Genomic DNA, 14,565 nt, shown 5'->3' with positions numbered 1-14,565 from the left:
CGCTTCCCCACATGTCCCTGACAGGGTCCCCGCCTGCCCCCAAGCCACCACCAGCGTGCGTGTAGGTTCACACAAGGCAGTGTCCCTGCTCACTCCAGTCCCCACATACCACACGGCCGCTCCCACTCACAGCCCCCAGCACCCCCACTCACCCCTACACACGCCCGGGCCTCCCCAAAACACACGCACATAAGGCCCTGTACTAACAACCCTCCCATACCTTCAGCACCATACCCCCCACACCCGCGGCAGCTGGGAGGGGCTGTCATTCTGAAGCCACTGCAGAGGTCCAGGAGACCCCGCTGGAGAGCTCCATGTGGGTCAGTCCTGCTTCCTCCAGGCCCTTCCCTTAATCCCTGGCTCCCTGGCTTTCCCTGGGGTTGTTTTGGAGGGAAGCACCAGCTTGTAACTCTTGAAAGAATTCCAAGAGGAAAAAACGGTCGCTGTGGTAACGATGCCCTGTGGGGAGTAAAATCCACACTCCAGAGTTGTTTTGATTCAGGCTTCTAAAGAGCCGTCTCTGTCTGAAGAAAATGTGAGTGGCTGGAGCAGAAGACCTTTGTCCTTTCAAGGACAGCCCCTCCCACCCGCCTCCACACCGTGTTCTGGGCCAGGGACCACTAGATTTCTTGCAGGGTCATTGAATCCTGAAGAAAGTGCACCTGCGTTTTTCTATCCGGGTGAGGAAGCCATCAGATGAGAGCAGAACTTTCCTGCCCTGAGTCCAGGAGCCCGGGACTGGTCAGGAGTGGGAGAGCGTGCTGGGCTCTTGGGCCAAGGAGCAGATGACCGAGCCTTTTGAGCCCTGCTTGTGCACCGTCTAGCATTACTGTTCTGTTGAGTGCCTGCTCTGTGCCAGGGCCTGCGAATGGCTTGGGGACTGAGGTCAGCAAGGGCGGACCGGGGCCCACTGGGGAGACTGGACCCGCGTTCCACCAGCTGTAATTGCAGCGCAGTGCACTGCTGTATGCTGGGGGGCAGCCTAGAACGGCGAGTGTCCTGAGAGAGGGCCAGTGGGTGCGTTTGCACACTGTAGTTCATGGTACGCTGCTCGGACAAGGAGGCTTCTGAACCCGCCGTGAATGCACTGACCCCACTTTATCTCCTTGGTTAGCTTCTGGCTCATGTCCCCACTAGGGCTCTGTGCCCAGACTGCACAGCTCTCAAAGCAGAGCCCGAACGGTCTGGGGTTCTGAACCTGATGGGCCTGGAGGAGGGACTGAGTGTAGGACATGGAAGGTAATAGCTCTTTGGAGGCGTGGGAGAAGAGGAGGGGCAGGGGCCGAACGGGCGGTGGGGAGGAAGGTCCCTGCTCCCCCCAGGCCCCCCACACCCTGTGGCTAGGCTTTTCTGACCTGGACCTGCATTCTCTCTGGGCGTGTAGGGTCCACCTGAGGGCAGGAGCTGGCTTTTCCCCTGGTGGATGCTGGTGGCCACTTGGGGTGACCGCAGGGAAGGGAAGAGGTGTGCTCATGGCGATCTGCTCTGTGACCCTTTTTAGCAGTGGGGTGGGGGGAGTGAGCATGGCTTGGGAGGGTGGGATGTCATGGGCATCACGCTGAGGGCACAGGCCTCACACTGGGCTCCCCTGCCATTACTGTCTTCACCGTGGTTGGTGCCTGCCCGCTCTTTGCCGGCCACGGTGCAGGGCTCCTCACGCCGCTCCCACTCTGGTTTGTCAGCTCCCTGTGGCTGACAAGAGTGAGACCCCGTGAAGCTCACTATGGCCCAGGTCCACCTCACCACACAGCCCAGCACGCTGGTCGCCCAGGTCCGCTGCAGGACGCGGGCTGCTTCCTCATATGCTTCTCCTTCTCAGCCCTTCAGCCTGGCATGGGGCTTAAAAAAGTGCACGTGGCTTCTCGAGGAGATATGTGTAGGTGAGGATTAAAAGACCTTGTTTAAGCAGTATTTCTTCCCACAAATAAATGTGCCAGTTCTGGCTTGTAGTTTAAATTTGGTTTCAATTAGGATTTTATCACTTGTAGATCACACCAGAGAGGAGACAGCTGTCTTACCTTTACTTGTCCCCAGACTGTGACACTCGGAGAAGCAGCTGATCAGAGGTTAAAATAGCTTCTAGTCTCCCAGAAGCTTCAGCGTGCTTTTTTGCTCTGTGAACCTCGGGCTTGTCTGTGATTGATGCCCAAAACATTTGCTTTTCCAGCCTGGGTGCCCGTGTTGGGGTTCTGTACATGGCATGCTCGACCCCACGTTGGGGTGGAGGGATGGGGAGACGGACCCCAGGGCGCATGAACGGTTGGCCCTTTGTGATGGACTTGGCGGGGATGCCGGGGCCAAGTACACAGAACAGTTGACACCCTGTGCCTGGCTTCTCTGTTTGCAAAGTGGACATCAGAACCTTTGCTCTGCTTGCATCCCGGGGTCTCCCTGTGAATCCCATGAGCTGTGGGACCTGAGATGGCTTTGAGCTCTAAACATACCCACATACTTTGCTGTTAGGTTACTGCTCTAAAAGGTCATGTGTAGCCCGGGTACTTAGTTGCAAGCAACAGAAATCTATTCTGGCCGGTTGGTTGGTTGCTTGGTTGGTTGGTTGCTTTGTCTGTTTAAAAAAAGAGAACCAGCGGGGCGCCTGGGTGGCTCAGTGGATTGAGCCGCTGCCTTCGGCTCGGGTCGTGATCTCGGGGTCCTGGGATCGAGCCCCGCATCGGGCTCTCTGCTCCGCGGGGAGCCTGCTTCCTCCTCTCTCTCTGCCTGCCTCTCTGCCTACTTGTGATCTCTCTGTCAAATAAATAAATAAAATCTTTAAAAAAAAAAAAAAAAAAAATAAATAAATAAATAAATAAAATCTTAAAAAAAAAAAAAAAAAAAAAGAGAACCAGGGGTGCCTGGGTGGCTCAGTGGTTAAGCATCCAGCTCTTTCTTGATTTCGGCTTGGGTCATGATCTCAGGGTCATGAGGTAGAACCCCACGCCGGACTCTGCACTGAGCATGGAGCCTGCTTCAGATTCTCTTCCTGTCCATCCCTCTCCTCCCCCTCTCTAAAAATAAGAGAGAGCGAGCGAGCGCCAGCCTTAGAGATATGCAGCCAGAAAGAAGCCCCACATTTCTCAGAAGTGGCCCAGCAAGGAGGCCCTACTGCCTCTGGGCCTGACACTCTGCAGTCTGCAGCATGCTCCTGGATTCTGGCCCCCCACGTGCACCCCCCCCCCCAGCCTGCTGGCCTCCCTGCCGCACCCCGCAGGGAGGCCAGTGCGGGGGCACTTCAGCTGGCTCTTCCTTCCCCAAGCCTCAGTCAGAACGTCCTAAGTAAGGGAGGGGTGCAGGCCCCCCGTGGCCCACAGAGTGCTGGGCCTTCGGGTTCCGTCTCCTTCCTCCAGGGCTCCAGGCAACACCGTAACCTAGACCGACCCGCTGGAAGTCAGGAGACCCAAGGTCTGGCACTAGCTCTTCCCCTTCTTTCCCTGCACACTTTCCCTAGACCTCCTGCTGCCCTCAGGATGTTTGCCTTGTGTGAGCGCTTTCTCTGTTACTTTGCGTCCTCTGCCTGCACTGCGTCCAGAGCCCTCCCTGATCACCACGGGAGCCCTCAGGCAGCTTGGTGTGGCCTTGTCCAGGTCCCTTCCTCCCCTGGGTCAGCCTCTGTAAGGGGAGGGATGTGGTCTGACTCAGCCTCGGTTGGACTGTATGGTGGAAGCATGACCCAGGGGCAGGCAGCCTCTGAGAACATTCAGGCTTCCAGGTCTTGGCCTGCAAGATTCTGATTTGGTAGCTTCTATTTATAACACGTTCCGTGGGCCACTGGATCAAGTTCATCCCGTCCCAGATGTTATCGGAGGCCTTTGCAGCCCTGACAGTTTGTGGTTTTCTTTCTTTTCTCATTTGGTAAGAATGGACGAGGTGGCGCTTTGTGCCACCTGGCTCTTGTGCAGAACACACACCCAAACCTTCTTTTAAAGAGTTTTGGAAGCATGATGCAATCAGAAAACCTCTCAGTGCTGACCTATCTCTTATCAGCTGTGGGCCATTGAGAATGTCCCTTAGTGGTTCAGAACGTCGTAGTGCTGCTGGGACAAAATACCAGCCCCCGGTGAGGCTGGCGGTGGGGAGGGGCCCTGTGTGCGTGAGAGGGAAGGGTGCCGGCTCCCTTCCGTGAGCACCACCGGCGGGGGGGAGTGGGGGTTGGCCGGGGGGGGGGGGGGGGGGGTGGGCGGTGCGGGCAGCTGTCCCTCTGCACAGACTCAAAACAGCTGCTCTCTGCCGTCCCGGGACTGAGAAAGTGGCTCTTGACCCATGTCCCTCTCGTTTCTCCCTGGCTTCCACCGGTGACCCTTGCCCTTCCCTTCCTGGTCCTTTCCTCATGCTCTTTACAAATAACACTCTAGTTCCTTTGTTGCCCCCTCCCTGCCTGTCCTCCGGGATTTGCCAGCTTCTCAGAGCTGTGGGTGAAGTCGGTGGCGCCTGGGGCAAGGCTTCCCATGCGGGCTCCTCCTTCCCTCTCTGCAAGGCACAGGGCTCAGGCTCCCTACACCTGCTCCTCCCAGTGACTCTATCCCCACTACCCTGCCCGCTCTGTCCTCCCTGGACAGGCCACACTTTTTCCAGGTGCGTAAGGTTTCATCTCGTCAGCCTTTAGTCACTGGCCATTCCCACAGCACCCAGGAAGCCACAGCGCTTCCTTGGGGCGTACCGTGTGGTGACTGTCAGTTCACCTGTCTTCTTCCCCTTTCATCTGCCCTGAGCCCTGAGGGCCACAGTCATGGCTTCATCACCTTTCTGTCCACCTGGTGACGATATTTGAATGAAGAATGAAGCAACTGGACAGACACATGTGGATTTGAGAGTTGTCTGGCCTAAGATTTTTCTCAGGGAGCAGCCGACTTGCCTTTCCTTAAAAGTGTGCAGTCTGTCCAGACCGTGAAGTTTCCGAAATCAGTTGTTCAGGCACAGACTGGGGGCGCTTTGACACCTGCCCATGTGGCAAAGAGCTGCACACCTTGTCGATCACAGGCTTGGAGGAAGCCAGCGGTGTCTCGTGGATAATGGGAGCCCTGATGTGGTCCTGTTGGTGGCTATCAGGGAACGGCCTGTGGACCCAACATGGGTGTGAACCGGCACATGACCCTAGTGTGAATGGGCGCGTGGGCCTGATGTGAACAGGTGTGAGGGCCTGGTGTGAGGGAGAGGGAGAGGGGTGTGATTTTCAGGGGCACTCCCTGGGGTATTCAGGCCCTTGCTTGCTATTTCCCTTGGATGCAAGCATGGTGAACACACTATAGATAGGTTCCCTCTTCCCTCCTGGGCTCAGGCTGAGAATCTCGTTCACCATCCAGGGTTCATGTGCGGAGGATGGATCTGGTGAGGGTCACGACACCAGCCACGTGTCCTCAGGACCAGAGACTGGGTGGCTGTTCCAGAGACTGGGTGGCTCTTCCATTCCCCAGAACCGGCCAGCTGGGCCCCCGCGCGGTGCTTCCTGACTCCAGCTGTCTGCATTGAGGCCATGGGAGAGGGGTTCTGGGCCAGCTCCCCAGCACCACATGGGGCTGTCTCCTACCAGGACAGGGGGTTTCTGAGCTTCATGGGCCTTACTGTCGGCCTTTGTGACTCGCTTGCTCTTGCTCCAGCTGTGAGCCTTACTGTGGTAAGGAAGCCCTGGTGGTTGCGAGTTCTGCTTTGTGGCAGAGAGGCGCTTTCCCCCTCGAAAAAACGGGAAATGGTGGGGCAGGATGAGAGAGTGGGGAGTTAACCTCATCGTTCACCATCAGTTCGTTTCTTAACTGAAATTCTGTCCCAAACAGGAGAGCCGTCTGGCCTGCTGAGAGGGCGTTCGGCCTCCAGTGCCGCTGCTGGTTTGGCTGCTGGGCTGAGTCCTGGGCTGCAGAGAGGCACGCGCAGGCCCGTCTCTCCTCCCACCGCCCTGCAGCATGCTGGTCGTTTGGGTTTCGAGTGTTTTTAAGCTCGAGAAAGGTCACTAAACATTGCCTGGGCTGTGTCGGGCCGCGAGGACTAGCCGTGGCTTCCTCCTTTCCTGTGGAGCCAGGTGAAGGTCAAAGAGAGGCTGTTTAGGGCGTGAGTAGTCAAGACAGTGAGCCACAGGCAGCTGGGCTCCTCTGGCTGCTTTTGTTCTTAGATCATTTTGTTATTAAATCATTTTGACAGCAGAATGAAAGGAAATGGAAAAAATGCTACCCACATTCATGTGTGAGCCCGTGAAGGCTTGGGCCACGTACGTGTCATGTTGCCACCGTCCAGGTCATGGCTCTGTGTGTGGGCTCTGTGCCTCTCACGGTCCTTGTTCTGTGTCGTGGTGCCGTTTCCGTGACCGCACAGGCCAGGTGCACAAGTGGGTCGGACTCACCTCGCGGTTCCAGTTCTCACTGTTAGGAGAAACACAGCTGTGAACACCTCTCCGTGCATCATTCTGTTTCTCCTTGTGCTTTACTGGGTTTGCAGTTCCTGCCTTAGGAATGGCCATTTCGGGCTTCTGATGGTTTGGTCATGTCTCTCTGAAATGGCACCAGGAGGAGATGTGAGGGGACGTGATGCTGACGCTGACACTGACTGGCCGTTAGACACCAGTGAGACATCCTGTGTGTTGGAGGTAGGCGTGGGAGTGTGGCTGGAGCAGAGGGCTGGCTTCTACAGGGAGCAGCCCGGGCTTGACGCCCACCCTGTCCTTTGAACTCTGGCAGCCCAAGCTGTGTGACTCTGGGTGGGCTACTTACTTGAACTAGACTTCCGTTTTTCTAACGTGTGAAAGAAGGAAAGCGGGGCTGACCTTACTCGATTTTTAAAAAATTTTATTTGATTTCAAAGAGAATGTGAGCGCGAGTGAGGAGGTACAGAGGGAGAGGGAGAAACAGAGTTCCCACTGAGCAGGGAGCCCGACACGAGACACGGGGCTCCCAAGACCCTGGGATCATGATCTGAGCCAAAGGCAGACGCTTGACCGACTGGGCCACCCAGGCACCCCTAGATTTTTATGATCGCTAGTTAAGTAATGATTACTTCAATTAATTGGATAAGCAATTGCCGGGCGTACTATTATGGGGGCTGTTATTATAAGAAATACAGCAGAGCAGGGATGAATAACAATGGAGGCCGGCCCTCCCCAGGGCTCCCCTTCTACTGGGAAGTCTTCTTTTTTTTTTTTTAAAGATTTTATTTGTTTATTCAACAGAGAAAGAGAGCGATCACAAGTAGGCAGAGAAACAGGCAGAAAGAGAAGGGGAAGCAGGCTCCCTGTTGTGCAGAGAGCCTGATGTGGGGCTCGATTCCAGGACCCTGAGATCACAACCTGAGCCGAAGGCAGAGGCTTAACCCACTGAGCCACCCAGGCGCCCTACTGGGAAGTCTTCTGAGTTGACGGCCCTACCACGCCCCTGAGAAGCGGGCACGGTTGAGATTTTTGCCCTCAGTCTACAGGAAAGAAACAGGTGCAGGTGCTTGCCGGGGGGCAGTGGGGGGGACGGAGCAGACAACTCTATGGGGAACACGCAGATGATATGGTAGAAAGAACTGTGTGTGTGGCTGCAGGGAACTGGACGGGCTTCTGTCGGCTGGGTCCCCAAACCGGTGGGAAGGCTAGGGCTCTGACGTGCACAGACCTGAGTTAGGTGCCCCTGAGCCTCAGTCCTTGTGTCCAGGAGGCAGGCCTCGTGATGCCTGTTGGATGCCGTCGTTAGGAGGAGAGCCTTGTCTGTCAGGGGAAGAAGTAGACGTGTGTCCTGCCTCCCCTGGGTTGCCCCTTCTCTCCTTTGCTGGTAACGTAGCTGCTGTTGGCTGCCAGGTGCTGGGGGACAGCGACGGACAGGCCTCTCAGAGCCTCCAGTCGAGGGCAGACAGATGACAAACAGAATCTCACGTGGGCACGTCCAGGTGAAATTGAACGCCTGGGACAGTTCTTGATGGAGGGGCTGCCTGGGAAGAAAGCCCTTCTGCGGAACATGGGGGTGACCTTCAGGCCACAGGGCCGGCCGCCTCCGTGTGGGGTAGTGGCATGTGCAGAACGAAGGCTTCAGTGGGGAAGCCTTGCACACACGGTCCCTGTGCTTCCAGCCTGGGGCCCTTGTCCCTTCCCCTCCCAGGGAATCGGACAGGTCACTCTTAATTTGAGCTTCAGTTTTAAAAATTGCATGTTTGTCATCTACAGAAACTTAGCAAAGATAAAGAAGCACTGTTGGAAAAGGATGATGCCTTCCGTTCCCCAGGCCGTTACCTTGTACAGTGTTGGGGGGGAACATTTTCTCTGTGGGCCGGACTGACGGTAGTCTGTCCTTTGCTTCCCAGCCTGGATCTGGGCCCTGGGTCCTGGGTCCTAATTAGGTTTGTTTTGGTTCCTAGAACTCAACTGGCTGTCCACTTTCTTGTTTGTTTGTTTGTAGGGGTTTCAGGCAGAGCAGGGGGTCGGGAGCTGAAAACAGACCACCTTGTTCCCCAGGGTTGTGTGGCGAGGGGCAGAGTTCAGGTCAGGCCCCCAGGATGCTAGCAGGCTGTCTCCCACCCTGGGTGTCATACAGAGCCCCGCACCCGAAGGTGGACCCAGGTTCCCTACCCTCAGTGTCCCCGCAGAAGTAGCACTACCTGCTCCCCAGGGGAGGGAACAGAGAGGTCCTGTGGTTTGCCCTGGGCGCCAGCTCTGGTAAGCTGCGGTCTGTGCCAGGTCTGTGCCGGCCGGGCCTGCTCCTGGCTGTGCTCAGCCCACAGCATCCCCTATAGGGAGGGTCTTGCAGGAGCTTGGAGCCTTGCTGGCAACCCAGAAGAACCGGTCCAGGCCAGCTGTGTGTGAGGGAAAGGGGGGTTACTGGTCCCTGCCCTGCGCTCCGCATGACCTTTCAAGGGCTTCTTTTCCTGCTGGGGATTGGGGGTGGGGGGACGACCACAGGGGCCCTCCCCAGCCTCTGTACTTCCCGGGGCTACTTGTTCCAGCTGCTGCCCTCCCCTTCCCCCAACTCCTGAAGGTGCAGGACAGGTGGCACTCCTTTGGAGAGCCTCCCCAGATAACCTCCCGAGCTGCCCAAACAACACCCCCCACCCTCCACCCCTGCACCACCGCCATGCTGCTGAGCCCTTCCCTTTCCTCCTCCGGGGCCCTACCCCCTTGAGGATCTGAAGCTCTGTGGATCCATACTCCAGGAAAATGAGCCTTTCATACCTGGCCTGTGTGTGTGTGTGTGTGTGTGTGTGTGTGTGTGTGTGTGTGTGACTGTTGACCTCTGGGATCCTATCCAGGGACCCAGGCTAAAAGTGCCCCCCCACCCCAGGTGTGTGAACACTAGGTGCCCTCTCGTTCTGTTCTTTTTCCTGCTCAGGACCTGATACGGCGTCCCTAGCACGGGAGCCAGTCAATATTGGTAAACCAGTAATCTGCTGGCAGCTTGTCTTGCTGCCTACTTTGAACACAGCCCGGGTCCCAGCTGTGCTTGTGGCAAGAATAGCACAGACTTGGCTTAGGGCCAGCCCCTGCAACTCCTCTGCCCCATGAAGGGCGTCAGCCACCATCCTGGGGCCAGGCCGGGTAATGCAGCCTTGGTGGTGGGGCTGGCCCCGCCTCTGCGGAGGAGCGGGCCCTCTTCTCTGCTGCTGGGGACACCTGGCTGGACCCCGGCCTGTGTCTGCCCCGGCCTCCGCCAGAGCTGCTGTGCCCTTGCTCTCTGTCCCCTGGGACCTGCCACCTTTGTGGCCACAGGCACCTTCTTCTCCCTATGAGTCCCGGTAAGAACCTGGGGGTAGTTGTCTGACTCCTCCCTGTCCCCCAGAGCCCTAAGGCACCCCCTCGTTCTGTCGCAGCACCACCGGCCTGGTTCCAGCTCTTATCTGCAGGCCTTATCTCCAGCGCCCTTACAGTTCCCTGGGCCCACAGGAGAGCAGTGACTCTCCGCTCTCAGATGTCGGTCCCCATCCTCCCTGCTGGACTCTCCAAATCGGGTTCTGGGCGCCGTGCTGACTGCAGAGTCGGAAGATCTGTCCCCCAGCACAGAGGGGCAGACCCGTCGGCTGACTCTCCGTAAAGCACATGTTGCTGCCCGGCTTGTCTGCTCTCAGGACTGATGAAAGTGAAAGCTTCTCATGACCTGTCAGATGCAGGCCGTCTGGGCCTGCAGCCCTGCGGTTTCTCCGCAGCCCTGCCCTTCCTGCCCTGGCATTCCCCCTGCCCTTCAGGGGCTGCGGCCTTGTCCACTCGGGCTGCAGGCTCTTCTTCCTCCCTGGCCAGTCCACCCTTGTGGCAGTGTGGAGATACAAGTGTGACAGTGTCTGTTTTCATAGAAGAGGAAACCAAGGCCGGACAGGTTAAGTAACTTGCCCAGGGTCACACGGGAGGCCGAAATGGAGCTGGGCTTTGTCAGGCAGGGTCTGGCCCAGAGCCTGTGAGCACCAGCACTGCACCTGCTGTAGGTGGGGTCTGACTCGTGGGTACAGGCAGGTAAGGCAGGGACCTGCCCTCGAACGACTCCCCACCTGCTGAGCAGAGCGGGCATATAGGCCAGGTAGTCCCCACGGTAAACCAAGTTCTGGGGACCCCGAGTCGGGGGCCCTGTCGGGATTCTTGCTTGCCCGAGAGATTCAGAGTCTCCCTCCCACCCTTTCCCCTGTCTCGGGGCAGTGGAGGACGGGGCAGTGGCATTCAGCCCGGGGCTTATCACTGCATCTTCAGGGTGAGTCAGACGCTGGGTGCCTGCCCTGCCCCTGAGTGCCCTCGGAGCACAGCACCTGTCGTCGCCGCACCCGACAGGAAGTCCCTCCACCCGACGGAGGGCTGCTCTGGCTCTGAGGATGGGCACAGGGTGAGATTGTGCAACCTGCCAGGTTGGCCCTCCGCGGCATCAGTCCCTTCCTGTCCCCCTCGCCCCCTTCCAGTGCCTATCTCGCCCTGACTTTTCCCCACCCTGGGCCCAAATCAACCGGAAAGGCTCAGGCTGGGGCCGGTTTCCCCTCTTCTCAAGGGACTAAGTTTGGGGCCTTATTCTTTCTTGGACTATTGAGCAGAAGGGCCTTTCCATGAACAGTTCCCCAGGCATCCCCAGAGCTAATGAGGCCTGTTTGCCTGGGCCTCGGAAAGGGTTTCTGTACCTACGAGTCCTGTCGGGTCTCCAGCTGCTTCAGTTATGGGCTCGTGATAGGGGGACCTAGATCACAGATCGGAGTGTCTCTCTATGAACACTTTCCTGCTACCTTCTTTCTCTTCTGGAAGGAAGAACCCTAGGCAGCAACTCCTCTTGGGATGAGGGAGGGGCTCGTTCGTTGTCCCCTCAGCTCGAGAGCTCCTCCTTCAGCACTGCCAGCAGTTCCCAGCCCTCATTTACTCTGCCAGCAGCTGCTGGACAGGTGCAGCCCAGGAGTGGACCGTCTCACCTGGCTTCTGGTGTCCCCATCATCTCCCACGACTCCCCTTCCAGGCTGCCACAGAGCCCTTTGAGAGTGTTGGCCTTGGCCTGGCTAAGTCTGCCCACAGCCCTGGAGGAAGGACTTGTCAGCCCCCTCCAGCCTTGACCTCACCCAGTCCTGGCTGAGCCAGCCATGTGGGATGGCCCCGCAGGTCTGGACAGTGCCCTTACTCTGCCCTCATGGCTTTCCCAGGCAGTTACCATTCTTCAGCTGCTTGGTAACCTCCCATTGGACATTCAGAGCTGAGTTTTAGGGTTATCTCCTTCTCTGACAACACCTATCCCTTGCCAGTTCCCTGGGTATACAAACATGGAATAAAGTCTTCCTTACCACGCAGAGTTACGGTTTCTGAGTCTGTTCCTTTGACTAGAATTGAGATCCTTGAGGACAGCATTCTTGTTTCCTTTATCTTTGTGCCCAGGGCTGCTGACCCAGCACACACAGGGGAGCAGTTACAAGGGAAGAGGGACCCCAGTCTTTGCTTGGATGGGGAGGGCAGCAGGAGGAGAGGCAGCAACTTCCCTTCTCCCCTTACTTTTCTGCATTTCTGGTGGTTGATTGAGTTTCTGTTGGGGTTCAGGCAGCAAATGTGGATTGATGTGCTCCTCCCATTCCCTGCAGCGGTACTCAGTTCATGAGCGCTTCTTCTGGGAAGGGACCGGGGAGCAAACACATTGTTAAAACACCAAGTCTAGAAGGTCCCAGAATTGATAAACCTCCAGCTGTTATTTTTTTAAGTAAGCTCTGCACCCAGTGTGGGACTTGAACTCATGACTCTGAGATTAGGAGTTGCATGCTCTGCTGACTGAGCCAGCCAGGTGCTCCTCCAGCTGATCTAATAGAGAAAGAGAAAAGGCAGAGGTTGTCAGCATCAGTGGATATCATTACAGATCCTACAGACGTTGAAGAGAATAAATAAGAGGCTATTGTAAGCCGTTTTATGCCAATCCATTCAGTAACTTAGGTGAAATGGACACTCCTTGAAACATGCAAATTAATGAGACTGACACAGGAAGAAATAGAAAATCTATAGAGCCCCATATCTAAACTCTCACAAAGATAACTTTGGGCCAAGATGGCTTCACTGAAGTCTTTATCATAGATTTAAGGAAGAAGTAATACTGATCTTGCACAACCCTTATTTTATTTGCAGAAATATGGTTTCTGGCAGAAGGATTTCAGACAGTATGAAACAGCTGCGTTGGTCTCTGTTTGGGGCAGGGCTGTTCTGAGGCCCCTTAAGTCTTGCATCAGAGACCCCTTCCCCCTGCAGGCTGTGGGAGGCATTTCCAGGAACAGATAAGAGGACCCTAGTCCAGGATGTGGCTTTCCTGCCCTCCGCCACCACTGTTTCCAACCAAGAGTTTGGCTCTTCTGGAGTTGGTGGAAAGAGTAGTTAAATTAGCAGACGGTTGATGACGGTTGTCTAGTCCAGGCCAGGAGGAGCTCCAGGAGATGCCCCCATACCTGAAGAAGATATGAAGGACTTGAGGGAGGCCTGGATAGGAACAGGAATGACTACATGCCTGGGCCCAGAGGAGTGACTCGCATATTGTCAGGGAACTTCAGGAGGCTGCCTGGAGGAGGTGGCATTTGAGCTGACCTCCAGGTGGGTGGTTCTCTTAGGGGTTATGAGAGTGGGCATGTCAGGATTTGAGAGACAGTGGCTGTGGGGGCAGGGTATTCTGGACAGGGGCGAGTGTGAGTGGGCTGTAGGGCGAGTGTAGGGGCCTCATGAGGCTGCCCCTAGAGGAGAATGGCTGTTTTCCTGAGAGCCTGGGGAGCCAGCAAGAACTTGGAGCAGAGGAGTGGTGTGATAGGACCTGCATCTGGGACGCAAATGGGAAAGTGGAGGGAGACTTCGGGGAGGTGGAAGAGGAAAAGCAGGGAAGCGCCCCAGGAAGCTGTGTTCTCCGGTGTAGTGGGGCAGCTGGCTGGCAGGCTGGCATGGTTGGAGGCAGGGGGAGAGACAGCTGTGGGCTGGGTTGCACGGGTGCCTGTGGCGGCAGCGTGGGAGAAGGCAAGGACGGGAGAACAGAGACTGGGAAGGAGGGAGAAAGGTGGGAGATTTGGGGAAGGGTGTGTGTGGGGAGGGGTTAAGCAGTGAGTCAGATTTAACAGTCTTGGGGTAGATGGGGTGTCTCCAGATTTGGGGGGGTGCTGTGCCCTTTAGGCCCCGCCTGCCCTGGAGGGTGTGCGCCGCGGCCTGAACCTGGACTTGGGCTGGCTGCAGCCGGTCAGAGTCAGGGCTGAACCTGAACCGGAGGTGGCTGGGGTCAGAGATATTTTTAGAAACTGAGTGTGGCTCTTCCACTATCTCTCGTTTGTCTCCTTGGTGAGAACACAGGGCCAGGGTCAGAAAGACTTTGATCCAGACCTGCGGCCACCAGGGACAGGCTCTGTGTCCTCAGGCAAATCTTTACCCTTTCCCTGATGGCCATGCTCCAGGCTCCCCGTGCGTTGAACTGAAGACCCGGGAGACAGCCCTGGGGGCCCTTTGAGTCTCTTAGGCTGGGGTGGGCCGTGAGGGTGGTCTCCACCTCCTGCCACCATCCCAGGTAACGAATGCCCTGCCTGGGGACCGAGGCCAGGATCACCCAGAAGCTGTTTCCCTGCTCACGAATGCTCGCTGTCACGAGTTGCTGTGGAGCGTGAAGACGGGAGCGCGCCTCGAGCTCACATTACTGTGGCCTTTTGCAGGTTACCCTGCTCCTGCCCCACCCGTGTCTCTATTCTTCACCCAGCAGCCCAGGCCAGGGCCGTCCTTAACCTCACACTGCAGCCAGTTAATGGTGCGGCCCACCCACTGGACAGCTGGGCATTTTTTTAAAATGTCACAGAGATGGGTACATGTTTTCTCATTCATTAATGAATAACCAGCCTGCGCCACGGCACTCGAGTATCTCTGGGACTCCAGGACTGTGGTGGCGGCCGCGGCTGCCGAGAAGGGGCATAGTGTTTGCTGAGGACTGGTTCCCAGAGGCCAGTTCTGTTGTTCCCACCCTCCTCTGCCAGCTGGTCCAGGTTAACAGAGCCCCATGGAAAGATGCCTTCCCGTGGGGTTGCCCACCAGCCCGCACGGGGGAAAGCCGAGCCTTTTTTCTCTGCCCTTCCGTCTCTGTCCTTACTCATCAGGGGGAGGCAGGCCGTTGGGGAGTCTGCTCACAGGCAGTTGGAAAGGAACCTTTTTTTTTTTTTTTTGACTGTTCAGGC

The 14,565-nt window shown here is 56.8% G+C and overlaps 1 protein-coding gene across 2 annotated transcripts in view; it reads left to right on the top strand.

The window, feature by feature from the left end:
• The window catches only part of CCDC12 (coiled-coil domain containing 12), a 53,838-nt gene that overhangs the window by 16,528 nt on the left and 22,745 nt on the right, over window positions 1–14,565 (top strand). The window contains exon 1 of one of the 2 annotated variants that reach the window (XM_045991325.1): window positions 6,416–6,568. The exons of the other annotated variant lie outside the window; for it this stretch is intronic. Coding sequence (XP_045847281.1) covers window positions 6,455–6,568 — 114 coding nt within the window. The 5' untranslated portion in view covers window positions 6,416–6,454. Of the gene's footprint in view, window positions 1–6,415; window positions 6,569–14,565 lie in introns of those variants that run through there. 2 annotated transcript variants of the gene reach the window in all.

The sequence above is a fragment of the Meles meles genome, chromosome 20 (assembly GCF_922984935.1).
Source record: "Meles meles chromosome 20, mMelMel3.1 paternal haplotype, whole genome shotgun sequence".
Classification (NCBI taxonomy): Eukaryota; Metazoa; Chordata; class Mammalia; order Carnivora; family Mustelidae; genus Meles; species Meles meles.
This window is presented reverse-complemented; position numbering and strand designations above follow the sequence as displayed.